Source organism: Staurois parvus, unplaced genomic scaffold (assembly GCF_062004578.1).
Source record: "Staurois parvus isolate SC_StPar_1 unplaced genomic scaffold, SC_StPar_1.0 ptg000001l, whole genome shotgun sequence".
In the NCBI taxonomy this organism is placed as follows: Eukaryota; Metazoa; Chordata; class Amphibia; order Anura; family Ranidae; genus Staurois; species Staurois parvus.
In genome coordinates, this window is record NW_028317797.1 from 1423681 (window position 1) to 1443328 (window position 19648).

Genomic DNA, 19648 nt, shown 5'->3' on the forward strand with positions numbered 1-19648 from the left:
AGGATCAACAGGTGTTTTCTGTACTTGCTGAACATGTTAATAGCCCAAACAATGCAGTTACCACATGGACTACGTAGCTGCAATATATTCAGTTTTTGTTCTTGGGTTTAGTTACACTTTAACCACTTCAAGTCCGGACACTTTCACCCCCTTCCAGTCCAGGCCAATTTTCAGCTTTCAGTGCTATCACACTTTGAATGACAATTGCGCAGTCAGCAACACTGTACCCATATGAATGTTTTAGCATTTTTTTGAGACAGATAAAACTTTATTTTGGTGGTATTTATTCACCACTGGGATTTTTATTTTTTTTGCTATATAAATGAAAATGTACAAAAAATGTTTAAAAAAGTGTTTTTCTTATAAAGTTTTGCAAATAAATAGTCTTTCTTCATAAATCTTGGCCAAAATTTATCTTTTTAGTAAAAAAAAAATAAAAATAACCCAAATTAGTTTATAACTAAAAATTATATTTTTTCAAATTTTTTTATATTATTATTTTTTTTTACATACTGTCACCCTAGTAGTACAGTGTCACCATAGTGACACTGTACTACTTGTGGGGGGGTGATGTTTTATTTTTTTATATACGGATTGCTTTTACACCCATTAAGGCTGTAAAAGCAATCATTTCTCTTTCTCTCTGGCTGCATTCTTGCAGCCATTGAGAAATACTGTGAGAGCTGTGATTGGTCACAGCTTGTCACATGGTACAAGGCTGTTGTGAATAGCCTTGTACCATGTGACCTCTGTGATCATTCACAGATTTCACAAGTAGTAATCAATGATGTCAGGAAGTGACATCTTGCTCACTACTATTCATGTGATCACTGATTGGCCAATCGGTGTTCTCCGGAACACAGAGGACACCAGATCCTGGTGCCGCGCACTCCCAGGGAAGCGGGAGGACGTTTATAGATGGCCACCCGCTCCTGCACTGCTCCCGTTCGGCCATTTATGTACATGGGCCAGACGGGAAGTGGTTAATTATAGTGCTGACTGTTGTCAAACAAGCTACTAATAGGATTCATCAGACTTTCAAACTGTCCCACAATACAGCTAATGATGACGTGGATAGCAAAAGAAACCCTGAAGGTCTGAAGAGGTTTTATTTTGCACTTTGTACAGAAAAATAAAAAAAAAATTTGCCTGAACAGCATTACACCCTCGAACAGCAGACCAGGCTCCTGCAGACTGTCTGTGTAGCTGCCTGCCCATACATTCTATACGGGCAGGCATTTACAGAATGACCAGAAGATCAATGAACTACCAATGAACCCATCAGCGCCCTCATAGTTCATTGAGAACTACAAGCCTCTGTCATAATGGATGACTTGTAGTTCATTCATTCACAGAACTGTGAATAAAAGACGTGGTTGTGTGAGTGGAGCCCCGCATGACTGTGTTCTTTTTGAGAAGATCACTAGCCTGCTGTCACGGGGGGAAGAGAAGCTTAACCTGTTACACCCCAAATATGGGTGTAACATGCTCACATAGGTGAACTTATCCTTTACTATTTTGCTATAGTTCTAATACTGTAGCTATGAGCACTTTTATTATGTTCCCATAAAAAGAATTCAGTATCTCAATTTTTAGCAGTTACATGCATGAGAAATTACAAGAACATTTTTATGTTGGAGTGCTTACACTTTATTGCAACTTCAATACATGTTGCCAATAGAAGAGGCACCTAAAATTACTATACATTTGTACATAAACTTAATAGTCACCAAACTTTTGAGATTTGTCAATAAAAAGTAACTTAAGACAAAACATTTCTCATATTATGTATTTGTATTTACATGGTAAAGCAATAACTACGTTGATCATACATATTAGAAACAATTAAAAAAGTTAACTAAAAATGTACATCATTACACTTGTATGTATAGGTTTGTTTTTTTGTTTTTTTACACAGAGGTAAAAATGCTTATAAAAAATTACTACAACAGGTTTTACTTATTAGTATACAGATACATAATGAATATACTGTTTAGGCACTTTCTTTTGTTAATGTGAGCAATAGCTGAAAGTAAAATAAACATAAAACAAAACATTTATGTTCAAGATACAGACCATGTACAAAACTGGTTAATCCCTTACCACAGATATAAAAAAAATAAAATATGTATGAGCAGTGTGAATTGATTGAAATGTATATTAAAGAATCTATAAACCATATACTCGTCCTTTAAATGGAACCAAGTTTATCCAAATGCAACATTTATGTAATGAAAATTCAACATATTTTTAGGGTAAACCAGAAAACCTTAACCATACTATTCAAATTACAGTGGATGAAAGGTTAGGATGTCCAAACATTTGGGAGATATTCTTTTGGTGCCAGGTCTGTTGTAATTTTGAAAGCAGCTTTGGGTGCAAGATATGGTTTTCTAGGCAAGATTCAAGAATTTAGGCCCTGACTTTCTCACGCAAAGACAAGTGCTGGTATAAACAACATGAAACACTGCACTTGATCCCATTTATGACCTATAATCTGTTAACATAGTCTAGTTTAAAGGGAACCTCTTAGATATAGGACCTGCTACGGACTTGGTTTTAAAGGTGTTTCATACAGGGTCCTTGTTTCATTGACCTGGAATAAGCATGTGCATATTGGGTATCCCAACACTTGAGATACACATGCATGTTGCAAGTTAGTGAGTTGCCAAATGATGAAGCCCTGAAAAATGCACCTACAAAGCAGTCAAGGATAGTTGTTCCTCAAAAGAACCCCTTTAAATCTACTCTATAAGTAAATCATAGAGACCTGCTGTTGGAGGGGGACCCCTGTGGCACACTACAAGAGAAATACAGTCAAAAGGTGCAGGAAAGGTTTGCGTTTTGTGTGGAAACCCACTTAAATATAGCCGTAGACCATAAGAACTGAATGTTCAGTGAATGCACTGGCATCAATCAGGTTTGCTCACAGACTTAATCATCTATTTAAAAAAGGATTGGATGCTCAATGCATGTCCCAAGCTTTTTGACCTGGTGAAGGGCAACTCATGTTGTCAGAAAATGATGCTACACCATTTCTATACAACCAGATTTTTCGATCTGCTGCTCTACATCTAGCCATGGAAATCGCCATTATCCTATATACAAAAAAATTGATGATAGATTAGACCTTTATTAAAAGGCTGTATGGTGGCACCATTGAAACTTAGCTTTTGTAAAACAAACTAAGACCAGCCATAGATGGTACGAATGCCGGCCGGTTCAGCAGGAACTGACTGAGATTCTAACCATGTATGGGCAGGCTGAACATCCCTAAGTTGATGGACCCATCAACTTGGGTAGAAGTAAAACGTCCCTCCCTCACATTTTCATCTCGTTTCCAGCCGTTGGAAAGAATTGGAATTGATTTTTGTCATAGCTTCCCCCGCCAGGAAAATGCAATGGCTTGGTGGGAGGGGTTCCTCAGTCAACACTGTGTTGATGGGGGAGGGGGGGGGGGTTGGGGGAATCTAGTGAATTTCAATTCACTCCATATATGACCTGCCTGTAGAGCATGGGGCTTGGTGCTCAGTCGGGGGCTGATAAGCTGTATTGTGATTTTGACTTCTACATCATCTGTACAACCATACCTGCGCTGGAGCTTCCAAAAGATGAATACCTTCCAAATGATTGAAATACACTGACCTGCTAGGAAGGAAGAAGGATTTCATGATTTAATAATGCCAAAATTGTCAATTTGAACCAAGAACAGATATTCAGCGACTAGCTTAGCATCATGGGAGACATAAAAATGACTGCAGCACCACAGGCTGCCCACCAGTGGGTAAACATGCATCTGTAAGTGCTGCAGAATCAACACACGTCCCTTTATCTAAACAAAGATGGGTATAAACATGGGTAAGGATGCTAATAAATTTAAGAATAGGTGCAAAATAAATTTGATTAGTGTTGTTCTTTCAGCGATAGAATAGTAATTTGAAGTATGAAATGTTCTTAACATTCAAAAAGTTACATGTTGTTGTTTGCTCGTGTGACAATGACCAAAAACAACCCCCCCTCAGCATGCTCACATACAGGCGTTGTTTTTTGGTGCATTATTCACAGGCACCAAGTGATTTATATGGCCACACTTTTGTTTCATAGAAAAAAAAGTGAGCTTCAAATTGTACAAGAAAAAAAGTTAGACAAATCAGTAAAAATGGCCATTGCTACAGCTACTGGGGACATTCTTGAGCTAGATTCTAAATGTATTCTGTATCAGAGAATTGAGGGTAAAAAACACTTTTCCTACAAAGTTTATCACTTCCGAAGCATAAGTGTTAAAACTTGAAGCAAGCAGAAGCTTCACTAGCAGAGCATAAGGAATGTTGTAGAAACAGCTGAGAATACACAAACTTGGATGAAATGTTTAAAGTGAAACTCTAGCATATTTATTTTTAAGTTTTTTTTGTTTGTTTTTTGATACCAGGGGAAGTGTTTGAACCATCTCAGCTTTTTATTGCATCATCCCCAATTGCAAGATTCAACATTTCCTGTCCTGGTGCCACAAACCAGTAATAAAAAGCTGAAAGATAAGATTCAAGGTTTTCCACATTCTTTCCAAAGCAGCTGGAGTTCCACTTTAGGGGTAAATGTATGCACTGTTTTTGCTATAGTGGTTATCATGTAGTGAGCTTGTCATGCAGTGACCGCAGTTGTAGGACGCCAAACGTCTAACTTTATATGGAACTTGAAAACATTGTTAGTACCCAGGCATTTCCAAACTGGCTACAACATGAAGGCAATTTTACCTATTCTGGTAATAGTGGTTTTTAGGGCCACAAAGTCCTGGAGCCAGTTTGCAGAAAAAAGGGGAAGGGAGGAGAGTGGTTATAATATAAAAAAATATTATAAATATTTTTGCATGTGTCGAAAGCAAATCAGAAGCAAAGGCACACCATAAACATTTCCTTTTAAGTAATTATTTTGATAATATTCTGTTAAAAAAAAATGCTGCTTAGCAATGTTCATTGATGGTTAAAGGCATTTATAGGGGTTGATTTACTAAAGGCAAATAGGCTGTGCACTCTGCACATGTAGTTAAATTAGGGAAAGCTCTGCTGACTTCCTTCATCCAATCATGTGCATGCAAAAATGCGTTTTTTTTTTCTTTTCTTGCATGTGATTGAATATTCTTTGCAAAGTGAATTTCCCCTAATTTACTAAGCTCTGATTCAACTGCACTTGCTAAGTGCAACATCTTTTTGCCTTTAGTAGATCAACCCCACAGTGTGAAGTGGCCTTGTTCAAGCAGCCTGATAAAAATGAAATGGCATTATATAGCTTTCCACCCAGAATTCCTGTATCACATAGTATCTTGCATCCTCCTATGCTACAGAGGATGTTACCTCACCTGCCTCTAGAAAGCATGGATGGGAGAAGGTAGACAGGCCCGACACATCGAGGAATAAACCTATCTCCTTTCAGGAGCAACTGGAAGTAAATTTTTCCGTGCCAAAGAAAAATGGTAACAGACCCAGGGAGCCTACAGGCTGTTGTATATTATGCATATCAGTCTGGACAAGAAAGGTATGTAATATCATTCACTAAATTTCTTCTTAGACTTCAGTGCCAAGGCCACCTAAGAGATGTGCAGTGTAATAGTAGTTATCCATTAAAGATGACCACCTACAGAACCAAGATGAAAGAAAATGAATATATCTCACAAACAGAAGCCACCAATAGGTGCATACACATACCTTTGCTAGCAACAAAATAATTCTGCGTACCCAGTGAGACTAAAAGCCTGGGTGCATACTGTATGTTGGCATCAACACAAGCTCTAGAACTACCAATCTGAAACAATTAGGTACCCTACAGCCCAATGAAGGCACTTCAGTAGCCATTCAAAATATCCCTGCATTGCATTGTGGGATGCCAGGCGAGTGTGTAAATGCCAAGAGAATGTGCAAAAGCCAACTCCTGAGATTAAAGTGGTAGTAAAGGCCAATGACTAGTGTTCCTAAAATGCTGCCTCCCCCTCCTCCTACCTATGCTGTATAGTTAGGTGAAAAAAAAAAAAAAGATCTGTGTAAATACCTTTTTATTAAGCTCCTTGTGGGTCAGGCACTGATGTGAATACACAATATATATGTAAAGCACAGCGTAAATTGATGGCGCTATACAAGTATCTGTAATAAGTAAAATAAATAATGAATCCTCTACAGTATGGTCACATGATCCAGCAGCTATGGCTGCAAGGGAGCATTTGATATTGGCTCTGAATTCTTGGAGCCTTGATGTCACCTGTTGGCCACTGCCCCCCATTGTTGGTGCTCCCTCCTCGCCCCTGCAGCAGCCGCTCTGTGACATACGGGGACTGGAGCTAGTGGATCAGGTGGCTGCACAGGAGTAAATTAAAGAAAAAAGGATTCACACAGATCTTTTTAGTACAGGCTATGCAAAGTAGGTAGGAGGAGGTAGAGGCAGCATTTTTAGGAATACATGCCATTAACCTTATCTTCCACTTTAAGTCGATGTGGATGTACAAACTGTTCCCAACTTCAGAGTTCCTCTATCCACACAGAGGTTTTTCTTTTGACTTGTATGTGCAGATACCTTCTGGTGCCTACTCTTTGAAGTTACATAATATTGGTATCACTGGTGACATGCCAAATTCCATTAAGCCTGGGTTCACACATAGGTGTGGGGCCGGTTTGCAGTGTGATCTGTAAAAGCGTCTGGTGTGATTTCGTTCAGTGGTTCAGGTGCGATTCCAATGCGAACTGTTACAGTGACACTGGAAATTGCACCTGAACCGGAATGAAAATGGCACAGGACTCTTTTACAAATCACAGTGAGGCCGACCTGCACATACTTGTACCAGCCCCATAGAAAAGGCTTTTGGTTCACGTCATGCAAATTGGACGCGGTTCAAAACACATCTAATTTCCATATATGTGAACCAGGTCTGAAGAATGCCTGAAAACTGTCCACTGTTTGGGCCACAAGTGTATAAAAATATCACGTAATTTTCATTCATAATGAAAGGATGCAGCACAGAAAGTAGACAAATGCGGTCATTGCTTGCCAACCACACTATATGACTGTAGTGTGTAGAAGCCACAAAGAACACATTCCAGCCAATGCATTTAAAGAAACACATTCCACGCTAGGGGTCCAGCATTGCAGCCAAACACGAATTTATGATCTATAAGAAAACATTATATAGTTACTTTTAGGTGGGTAATCAATGAAAATCAAACGTTATTGGCATAAAAAAAAAATGCTTTAAGACTAATCTCAATGTGCAATCAGAGGATGGGGAAAAGGCACACACCTGCTGGCCATTTACTGCAAGGAGACATTATGGCAGGAACAGAAATGGCAACTTTCATAAGCCAGTCCCCAGCTGCCTCATAATATTTAGATTGTACTATGCTAGTAATCTAGAGCTGAATCAAGAGATATATATATATATATAATTATATTTATTTTTTATTTTACAGATACAAAAATTATTTGGCTACTCTTGTAATAGGTTTAGTTAAAAAAAAAATGTAAATTTTTCCCTTCCCTTCTATTTATACAGCTCAAAGTAAAACTGGAGACCAATATGATTAAATTCCTACTCATAAACTCATGTTCTATCTATGCAAGGCAAAACTGCAAACTATATTTTTCTGGTCCTAAAAGTTCAGTTACATTACAGCAGTATGATTTACATAGAACCTAGACAACATGGTCATCTTAAATATTCAGATATCTGGAGAAGGACAAGGATGCGGAACAGCAAAATATTGCTTTCCTGTGTTTTCCCTAGTCTGGCAAATGGGGTGGTTGGAAGTTCTGAGTACTTCCTGTTAGAAAACACTGCAGTTTCCCCTAAAAAAGAGAAATATCTACTGAAGATCACCTGATCTTCTGCCACACTGCCTCCAGACATTTTTTATCAGTAGTTCTGTTGAAGATTTGGGACTAAGGTTCCTGTCACACAAACTTTCCAATTGGGTCTGCCTGTCCGTGTTTCAGGCGGACCCAATCAGACTCTCGATTTTGCTCTATGGAGTGGTGGGTGTAAACGGACTTGCCTACATCCACAATCCGATAAAAACAGATGGATGGGGATCTGTTCTCCTCGCCCTGGGCAGACTGGATGGCAGTTGTGGTGTAAATGGACAGGTGGTCAGTTTACATCAAACCACCCATACAGCAGAGTGGAGCAGACATGTCATCCGCCTGCTCAGCGGGGGGGATCAGCAGACAGACCCACCCGTTGAGCAAGCTGATTGGAAGCAAAGTGCACTCCACGTAAAAGGTGGCTTACTGAGCCTGACACACAACTGTCTGACTGCCCATAACAACCAACATAATCTTCCAATCTGGTTTCTAAATTGAGCCAGAAAATGAAAGGCAGCCTTACGGTAGCTAGCAGGAGAAACAGAGGTGAACATTTGAGACACTTCAATTAATAAGGCCTAGCACAATCTACTTTAGATTCACAAATTATGCATTACTTATGTATTATTTTAAAGAAAGATACTGTACACAAGGGAAGGTCACTATCCCGATGAGTGAAGAGCAACAAATGCCAAATCTTATGTTGAAGAGAACAATTACTATAATAAATCTTAAGAAAAAGAAGGTAAGGGATTCAGTTGTCCCAATATTTTCTCTAATCTTAAAGGGATTTTTTCAGGAACAGTAAAAATTGTACTCTTGATTCTTGAGTCAACAAACTCTCCTAGCTATGGCAAAAGTGGAATTATTTAGGATAGGTTTTTTCAAAGAAGTCAAAAAACTTCAGTTCCTTTTTTTTTTTTTACTTTTTTGAATGCAATCTACCACTGAATTTTAAAACATTTGTATACACTCCTTTACAAAAGGTGAGAACCATCGAATACCCAAAGTACCCCAGGACTGGAGAACATTTATTGCCAGTACCCAGTAATTGTGCATTACTGCTTGCTAAGCAACTTTTCAATAACTACAACTTATTTGATAAAGAGTTACAATGAATTTATTGTAATAAGCAGAAGTATCTTCTAAACCCATCATAACTAACCTTTGGGGTACCAATGTTTGAGAACCATGAATAATCTATCAGATGTCAAAAGTAATGGGAGCAAGCCCAGCTACCCGATAATGTGCACAGGTAGACCAGTTATCATATTCAGGAGACAACTGGACCAGTCACGGGTCCCCATTTTTTTTTTTAAGAAGCTGTGAAACATGCTTCTGTTATCTGTGGAAAAGGCAAAAAAAAGGTAGGCACTAGTAATTTTTAGGTGCACTGGCTTCAGTTTGTATAGTAATTCAAGTGCTAACCAGGATGATTCAGGTTAGGCCAATATGGCTGAATAAGTAATTTTAGTTACATGGGTAGTTTAAAGGGCTTGGCAGGGACACAAGTGCTTAGGATATTTCCAAACCTGTGGAAACAATAGCAATTAAGGGTCAGAACAGATGTCAGTCAATTCGCATTCAGGATTAATAGGATATCCAATACCACTGTTGGTTACACTGATCAAACACAAGTTAACGCCCAGCTACTTCTGTCAAACAAGTGAGAGTGTGACACATCTAGCCATGTAGCTATTAGATAGTAAATATGGACTGGAGCAAGAAAACACAATTTACCACAACCGTGTCTACTTTGACATCTCCATGAATATTTGTCTTATAGGGATGCAACTCATCTTAGAGCAGGGGTGCTCAACCTGTGGCCCTCGGCTGCAGAAGGAAAATGTTCATTATGATATTCAAAATTTTAAAAAGTTCAATGTGGAATCATTTATTTTCATTGTGGCCTGTGAGCGGTTACCAAATCACTTAAGTGAGTCTCACTCTTCAAAGGTTGAACACACCTTAGAGTATACAGAAGAGGCCTACAGTACCCATAAGAACAACCAAAAGACTAAAAGATGGTGTACAAGTCGCAGGGTCTGATCCAACTAGATTTCAGTTTAAAGGGTTCAGAAAACATAAAAAGGAAAAGCGAATAGCTTGGGGATTATCACACCTGCACTTTGTTTTTGGCCTCACTGTATAAGGCTGCAAAAGTATTTCTGAATACTTTCAGGGTTTTTTGAAAGTGTACCATCAGCTAACTATAGTTATTTTTCTCAGTTATAATGGAACAATAAGCCAATAAGCAGGAATGGATTTCTTATCCAGTTAAATATTTGTGCCTCAGGACCTCATACCTTTATTTTATTTACTTTAACAAATTCTTAGTTAAAACTGAACTCTAAGCAAACACCTGTAATTATCTGCAGCTACTTCTGGAATCTAAGCAGCTACAGCAATAAAGCAGGACTCTGATGCACCTCCAGCTTGATGAGTGGACAATGAGGTATCAGTAGATGGATGAAGTCATCTCTCTGCTCACTTTGCTCTCTTCCCTTAATGATCGCACGAGCCCACTACTTCACAGCCTGACTGCCAACTAGCAGTGGCCCTTCCTCCCCCACTTCAATTGTGCAGTTGATTCAAGAAGGTTGATACCGGTTTCTTGTACATGCAACAGCTGCTTTAAAAAATAAATTTCTTATTTAATAATAAATAGTTACATTAGTTGGTATTTTCTATGCCTACAGTTCAGCTTTATGGCTTTAAATCGCAACAGATAACAAAAGGAAATATTTCTCACATAAACATTAAGCCAGTAGCTTCGAACCCATGCACTGCGTTATTGTAATGCCAAGACCACTTTGTGGTGCCTTTCATATTAAATTGCAACACAATGAACTAAAATAATACATCAGCATTGCAATGCACCACAATGCTTTGCGGTTCACTGCATTGGCAAACATGGTGGAGGGGAGATATTTTAGTTCCATTGTGGTGCAGTGACAACCCATTCAAATAAACAGACTGCCTTAATACAATGCACATGAATGTCCTGCATTGGAATGCACAGGGGTATTTTTACATTTTGGCCTTGTTCTGAGTATATATCCAAAATAACCTCAATGCATGGAAATCAGATATTTAGTGGATGTCTTTCAGGCCAACACAAGGCTTCGCTGAGCATTAATGTTTTGCTTACAAAAGGGGGGAACGTGCTTATAGACACTGCCTCCCCCCAAGTGTTGACTAATCTCTGGTAAAATAATAGCCAACCTTTTTTTTTTTTCTTTTTTTTTAAGGTATTTGATCATAAATTCCCCTGAGGATTGTCCACCAGCATGTGTCTGTAGGTCACCTATGAAAATCGTTGCCATATTTAACAAAAAAAAAAATTTGAATCTTGTGATGGCCATCTTAGATCTACAGGTACCTTCATTTTTACAGTACCAATAAAAAAATAAAAAATGCTTTAGCAAAAGCTACTGATTTAAGATCACTAACACAAATGATCACTGTCCTGTGCAACTGTACTTAAAGAGAATCTCTTCTGATCAGCTGTCCCCCAGCTTTTTACGCTCGGTTGTTGTAGTATGATGGCACATTATGATCAGCATATATAAAATATAATTCAGTCAAAACTGAAATATTCTAATCTTAGATCATTGCTTCTCAAAATGCAGAACCAGTAGCATTAGTGCTTCCAAATTTACTGTGGGTGGTAATTAAAAATCAGGAGCATCATACGCTCACTCCAATGATGGCTGTCGGTGGCAGGCACTTGAGGCATTACATTTTTTTCCCTAGGGCTTCAATGGCCATTTTGTACAGAACATCCTAAAATGGTAAATGCTCTCTGGGGCAGAGCACTGGATACTGATGAATAGAAAGGACATCTGTAGCCAGTGGGTATTAATGTGAAAATATTTAGTATTACAGGGGGTACTCTAGACACTGCAGAGTTTGTGACAGTGGCAAATGGCTGTCCATAGCCTGGCCTATGGCTTTCATTTTTATTTGGCCACAGCATAGGATGTTCCATGATTTTTACCTACGCCAAAGCACTTCAGCAGCTAAAGGGTGTGCCAGAGTTTGGTAACTAGAAGCAGCAGAATTCTAAAGGGAAAGATAAAGGGTCACCAGACACTGTGGTAGCAGATAACTTACTTTAATGAGGGGCTTACGTTAATGAGGACCAGATGATTTTTTTCTCTTTAATCAAGGCCTCTCTACAAATGGAGAAAAAAGTAAAAAAAAAAAAATAAAAATAAATAAATATTGTAACCAAAATTTCTTATTTCTTATCTATAGGGAAGCCAAATTCTGAATATTTTACCTTACACGCAAATCAAGTAATTTTTGCACGTTTACCAAATAACTACAAGCGTCAGAAAACCATTGCAGTAATATCACTGTTCTTTTTTTTCCCTACATCATCAAAGTCTTCTTTAACATAAGAACAATAGGTTTTTTTTTTTCGAATATATTTGATAATTATTAAACACAACTGCTGCAGTACAACAAAACTTTTCAAAACTCTATAACTTTGCAGAAGCTTTCTGTTTCCAACTTTGCAGGCAAATTCAGTTAAGAAGAGCAAGATGCTATGGAAATAGGCAGTAACCCACTTGAAGAAATTGACTTTCAATTTACTAAAATCATATCAGCCAAAGATAAATTCTGATAGGTTGCTATGGGTTATTGTACAAATCTTTTTGTCTTACTGAAAAAGCTCATTAGTGTTTATCAAATAAAAGAATTCATGAAGCACGGAAGGGGGAAAATGCTTGGTTATGCTGGAAATGAAATTTAGGTTACTTAATCTAGAACACTTAGTGAATATTAAATTCCCTTTTCCAAAAAAACAAAGATTATCAGTAAGGAAGAAAGACCATCTCTCCAAAGTTCCTGTAATTATAGGGAATACGGAAGTACAACTGAATCTAAACTTTATATTACTGCAATATGTAAAGGGAACTAGTGCCATTTGGTATGGATACCCAACCCCACCAAAATGACAGCCACTATAAATAAAGGTTTTGTGCAAAGGCCATTACACAACCAAGGAGTGTACTGACTGCTAGAACATCATAATGAATCCAGTATAAATTAAGAAAAGTTTGGAAGTCAATTTAGTCAACAGAACAGAAACAGACAATAAAAGAGCGAGGGTGTAGAACACACGCAAAGAAAGAGGGGAGAAATAAAGAAATGGTAATGGACATCAAATACTACATACACATAAATAAGCTGGTTTTGGCATAATAGAGAAATAGCAATACTGCATGATGGTACTCTTGTTACCCATGTTATAGAAGATAAGCACAGAATACCTGATTGCAGGTTAAAATACTCATTAGATCTACATGAACCCTTTTTCTTCCAGGGCCCTGCAGACTCACATCCTTTCAAAGATGGAGTCTGAATATCACACTACTGGAAGTGCAAAAACAAAAAACAACTTATTTACAGGTGACATTAGACTGCCAAAACAGTTTGACAGATTCAGCATCTCCACATTCCATCCCTCATTCCTTTTCAAAGCCATCTTGCTATTAGTTTAGTATTTCAGCCTTCTAAGTATAAGAGGAGTTTGCTAGGAGCCTATTCTGAGGCTATTGTGGCCGGCTTTTTAAATTTGGGAACATGCCGGCTGACCTGTTGGGAGTGTTTTGTCCACAAACAATTCCCAGCAAACTGTTGAAAGAATTGCAAAACGAAGTCACAGACTTGCGCGCAGTCACCCCACTGCTTTGTGTTTGCCCCCACAGCATCCACACATGACACCACAGTTGTAGCAAGCTCGTAGTGGGATGTAACAGCACATGCCAGGAGCAATGATTGACAAAGGGATGAGCAGCATCCACCGGAGGCAAAACTTTTCATCGCTGGTGTCACAAGAACAAGCGTCTGTATAGTCTCCTTCTGAATCAGACATGCAGTGGTAAAGAACACAGTCTGCAAACCCCATGCAGCTGATCCGTCGTATGCAGGTTCGGACTGAATCCGGGGCATCCTGGCACTGACCCCGACCATTCTCATCATGGTTGAACATGTCCCTGCAATACACGCATCTAGACCTCTCGCCATCTTTCCTTCTTGATTTGCAACGGCTGGGCTGTGTGTTTATCACCGGACCCTTGAGGTCCTTGCACATGCCAAAGTTCGTGTGATCTACGTATGGATAGTTGTAATCATGCTTTGAGGTTTCACTTTTGGCAAATCGCACATAAGAGTCTGTGTTATCAGTTTCTGGATATTTGCGATGAATTGGTGCCTGGCGATAGTCCTCGTAACCAGTGAGCCAGTTTCTTTCCCTTGGGTTGATGCGCACGATTTCGTCATCATCATCTGGAAAGCTGACATGCCGAGGAGGCCTGGGTAATGACTGAAATACAGACATTGCACAATTAAGTACATTTTTACTTATTAAACAGAAACTCTTGAGATAAGAAAAATCTTTAGGTTTAGTTTCCTATAATATTCTATGGCCAGAATGAACCTGGCTTTCAACAGATTCATGTCAGTATTTCTGTACGCATCCAGGCTGTATTTGCTGTATTTTAAAAGGGGAAATCTAATATTTTAGAGTTGTCACCAGAGCAAAGGGTGAGTGTAAATCCACAGGATCAAGTTACCGCTGCACCACTATGTCCTATACAGCCCAGACACAAGCCCTGTCACGCAGCTTTCAAATATGGCTTTGTCTGTGGCCACCATTGTGGTAGGACTGAGTTTATGGCTTGGAGAAAAGAATGTAGGATGGAGGGCCACAGAGCTCTTAGGGGCCTAACAAATGGAAAAACAGGAGGGGGGGGGTATACTGCTTACAGCAATCACATTCCAGATGTATTATTTAGTGTGCACTAATAATTGAAACTAGTGGTGCACCAAAATGAAAATTCTGGTGCAAAACCGATACCAAAAATTCAGAATGCATGTGGCCAAAAACTGAACCAAAATGTGTGTGTATGTGGGGGTGGGGAAGATTCAATTTTTTTTTCTATTTTTTTCTAGTTTCATGTATATTTTTATTTATTTTTAACTTATGATTTTATTGCTATCACATAGGGGACCAACAGTCCCCTATGTGATAGCATATGAGTGACAGGTCCTCTTTGTAGGGGGGATAGGGTGGGGAGAGGAGCAGTGGAGGGTGCAGGAGAGGGGCAGTGTATACAGTGAGGGAGCAGTGTATACAGAGAGGGAGCAGTGTATACAGAGAGGCTCCCTTTGCTGTCTGTCACTATATGTCGGTGCCGATTTTAAAATGCAATTGCCTGCTTTTTTTTTCTTCACTATAGTTAACAAAATTAGCTGTCACTTTCCCTGGAGCTAAAAGAAACTAAAAGGAAACTTTGTTTCTTTTAGCTGGGATAAATGACAGCTGATTCTCTGAGCTATATTGAAGGAAAAAAAAGCCGGTAATTACATTTAAGAACTGGCACTAACATATAGTGACAGCCAGACACTGTATACACTCCTCCTCTCTTGCCTTTTGCCGCCCCCCCCACACACACACACATCTTCAGTACACACAGTCCCCTGTATTGGCTAAACTTTTCCTATCGGCAATGGCCGATATGTTTCGCTGACCGAACTTTCGGTGCATCCCTAATTGAAACCACAGATGGTTGATCTGAGAAACACCTTTGCTTATCACTTCCCCAAAAGGGTACAATCACCCAGCTCTCTGCAACCTTCACATTACTACTCTCACAGGAAAAAAATGTGTCCATCGTCCTGGCCTTGCTATGAGAAAACCAAATAAAGGATGGCCTAGAAATGTGTACACAACAAACATCGTCATTTGTCACAGTTTTTAAAATAGTTGTCAATGTTCCCACTCAGCGACCAATTCAGACCCAACCTAACAACAAAACAGAGGGGCAACACAATTCTCATTTCAGACATTGACAAATGAGGTGCTATGACAAACTGTAACCAGTACTCTGCTGCTCCAGGCAAGCTCATTCCAAACCCATCCCCATATAAATCCTCTAACCGAGTGCTAGTTCAGCTCGTATGCTGCGGCAAGGAAAGTCCGGATGGCTGCGCACCAACGATCCACTTTATTGAAGATAAAAGACCAAAACGACACACGGTACAAAAACACAGCAGGGGAAAAGAGGGTAAACTCGTTTCCCGCTATTACCAGCGCTCATTCACTACACGCTGGACCCGATCACCAAATGCATTTTTAAAAGTTTAGTACAGCTGTCATTCATTAGCAGGTAATCGGTCCACTAAACTATGCGGACTTTCTTTGTCTTATATTGTATAACAAGGCTCCACTTGACAATCCACATTTAAACAAGTGCTGTCCACCTAGTATTTTACCAAATATATGTTATTAAGTAATTGTACAAATTGAAGGGCCTAGTTCAATCTAGGAGGTAGGGAACATGCCCTTTTGCAGACAATAATAGAGCAGTCTCCAAAAACATTTGGTGTAATGGTATTATTACTAATATAACTAGAGATTGAAAATTTGTGTATAAAAATGTATACTGTGCAATCCACTCTCAGCAAAAAAAAAAACAAAATACAAGAAAAGGACATTACGGAATAAGGCTACTTACTTGTTCTGGATTATAGTGTTCCAAGGAATAAGGATCAATGTGGCTCAGGGTGCTGTATCGACAGCGTCCGCTCGTCAATGGAGACGAGATTGTCCTCACTGGTGCTTCCCTCTTCTGTGATGAGTTCGAAGAGCTATCTGTGCCAGTCTGAAAGGGAAACAAAGAGCATTTTTTTATTACAGTGACACAAACTTAAACTGGAACTATTTCATGCACTTATTTGACAAATTAGACTTGGAAGACACTGATGTTTTGGCCAAAGATGTTCAGAGGGTCAAAAGCAACAATAGCCAGGTGTCTTCTGTAATGGCTAGGTTGCTTTGAAGTCTGAAAGTCACAGTTATTACAATGGTTGACCTAATCAAAGTATTCACTGTTTATAATCTGGTTATTAGAGCAAAAGCAGTAAATGAAGACTACAATTATATGTTGTATATACTATGATTTACTTTTTTAGTTACGGTTTATGGCCTTGAGAGCAATACACTAGGGGGGAAATTCCTACTTGTCTGGCTGGACGGTTAACAGACTACAGTAAATTCACCCATTACACAAAAACAATGTTGCACAGGGGTAAAATATTTAAGGGCATATGTCGTTTCCTATAATGTATTTGAGCACCTGACAGAAGCATTCATCCTTTTTCAAACAGCATTCCATTTGACTTGCACAGTACGTTAGTTTTAAAAACTTGATATAGTTTTTTCGTGTGACAGAGAAATATCTCAGTTTAACAAGATGATCGTATTGCAAATAGGAGGCTGCGTATGTTCACCATTACAAGTGCCTGTGGCTGGCATTACAAAAAGCAAAAAATCTAACAAGGGCTCCATATTGAGAGGTAAGTTCTGCCCGTCCAAATATGCCTTATAATCCCTTTAAAAGAAAAAAAAAAAAAAAAAAGGATTCTCTGTCATATATTTTAGCAAATATCATGATAAAGGAAGTAGGAGATCTAGACTGGAGTTTGTAAACTACTATTGACATTCTTTGAAGTAGTCATTAAGGGCCATCTAACCGGAGGCTGAAGGCTACTCCTCAAATAACAGCAAAGTGGCCCAACTATCATCAGTAATCCCCCCTCACACTTGACCCCTGTTTTAAGTACAGAGGCATTTCTGCAATCTGAAAATTAGCTCTAATGAGCTTCAAGATAGAAGCCATCAAGAATATGTCGACATTCCAGCCTTTAACACAAAGCAGGGAGAGCCTGGGCACACATTTGTGGTTTGTGAAACATGAATCACAGCCCACATCGCTCTCCTTCATCAAGACGCACAATCATTTATAGGAACATCTGAGGTCGAGGCCACCAGCAGAGACCAGGAAACGTCCCCCCACCCCCTTCCTCCTCTCTGCATACAAAGATAGCTGTGGTCCTGGTAAACAAGGAATAGTATTATCTGAAATAACCTGGATGAGCCAATAAGTACTTTTCACTGGAAGAGTTCCTAGGCCAGAATAAAATAATAAAGAGTGGCACTGTGTCAAAACAAGTTGGGGATACGTTCATGTCATCTTTTCCCACATGCCATGCCTCACTTTGTGCTCTTTCTAAAGCGGGGAAATGCTTCCTGTTTATAATTTCAGCACTCCATCCTCTGTAATTAATTCCGAGGAGTCCTTGGACACCGAATACAGAACAGGCCTACTTTGTATTAACAAAGGACACGAGGATAGGGAACCAAGCACCTTCGCTTTACAGGAATTAAATAACAATTTGACAAAAACAAAAATCTAAACTTTATTCTTGGAACACCACAACTTTTATTATCTAAGCCTCCCTTAGAAGGTGAAGTATTCCTTGAGAACTTCTTAAACGCTCCCATTTAACCCCAAGGGTCCCCTGCTTTTAGACATGTTAATCTCTTGCCAACTGCATAATGCATATATGTGGTGGCAAAAAAGTGAGATTTAAATGTCCAGCCACCATACATATGCATCCACGGCGATCTGAGGTTGTCTGCAGAGCAAGCTCCCAGCAAATTGACCAGGCTGTCACTGACAGATCTCACTGGTCACAGCTTCTGATTAGGAGCTAGTGACATGGGCTACTGATCATGTGACCACTACGAGAGTCAATCATAGCCACATGACACAAAAGCTGCATTACCTACTGGCCATTAAAGCCCATTTAAAGGGTTATCGAGAGACTATGTTAAGGGGATAGTCCAGTACTTACATAGCTTGCAAAAAAAAAAATGAATGATTACAAAGTTGGATTAATTTGTGTCTTATTCATGCCTAGAGTGCAACTTGAACAATTTAGTATATCAGGCACTTAGCAATTCATCTTAAAAGTAAAATAAACTGTCAGAAAAGAAAGTGTGCAGAAGTGAAAAACAAGGAAAATGGGATTTTCTCACTTTACAAGTGTGTAGATTTTGAACTCATCATCAGAGGTCCCATCAGATTTAATTTTCATGCACACTAGCAGTCTGCCCCACGTGCATTAAACTATAACTAAAGGCAACACACATAGATATATATATATATATATATATATATATATAGTTTTGGACATAGTAGAGATGGATTAGAACTCCTATTAAGTTCCTGTTGCTGTCTGTGCCCGTTACGGAGATTCATCCACTCACTCCTGTTTACCATTATCATTAAAAGTGAAACTAAAAGAAAATCCCAAATTTTGGGCTGTCCCCTAAAAAGTAATAGAGGGGAAATCTTCCAATGCGGACACTAGTTATGGGGGGCTCCAAGGGATTTCCGCTCACTTCCAGTATTGGCTGTGTGACAGGAAGTGAAGGTAAATCTCCCCAATGGAACACAGATGGAAGAAAAAAAAAGACAGGGGTTATAACCCTCCCATACTCTATCCAAAATGAGAAAAAAAGATTTGCTCATAGTCCTATTTTAAATCCTGGCATTTCCGGGAGGCACAAGTACAGCTTCTAGAAGTCTTCCAAAATCTATGACAGGCTGAAATATGACACAGCTTAATGGTGTACCGTGCAATACTCCCATTTAGGGCCCCATGCGTTCAGGAACATATGAATTCTGTGCTCTGGGCATAAGTCCCTAAATGCAAGTACCACACTAAATAGCATCCAGCCACCAAGCATTTCAGTCTTTCATAGGTTTTGACAGGCTGCACGCTGTAGTTATGACTCCCAGGCAGCCCCAAAACACCAACCTTTGATGTGCACAGGCCAAAACACTAGTGTGCACAAAAAACTATGAACTGGTTTAACTCTTCAGCATCAATAAAAAGTTGACACAACAATTTTGGGTGTACCAATTTAAATTTTCAATTAAATAGT

The 19648-nt window shown here is 39.1% G+C and overlaps 1 protein-coding gene across 1 annotated transcript in view; it reads right to left on the reverse strand.

Moving 5' to 3' along the window:
- Positions 1–1626: 1626 nt before the first annotated feature.
- The window catches only part of SPRED2 (sprouty related EVH1 domain containing 2), a 133963-nt gene continuing 115941 nt past the window's right edge, over positions 1627–19648 (reverse strand). The window contains exons 5-6 of the mRNA XM_089674684.1: positions 16371–16517; positions 1627–14176 (exon numbers count right to left, since the gene is read on the reverse strand). Of these exons, the coding sequence (XP_089530810.1) occupies positions 13529–14176; positions 16371–16517 (795 nt within the window). The 3' untranslated portion in view covers positions 1627–13528. The remainder of the gene's footprint in view (positions 14177–16370; positions 16518–19648) is intronic.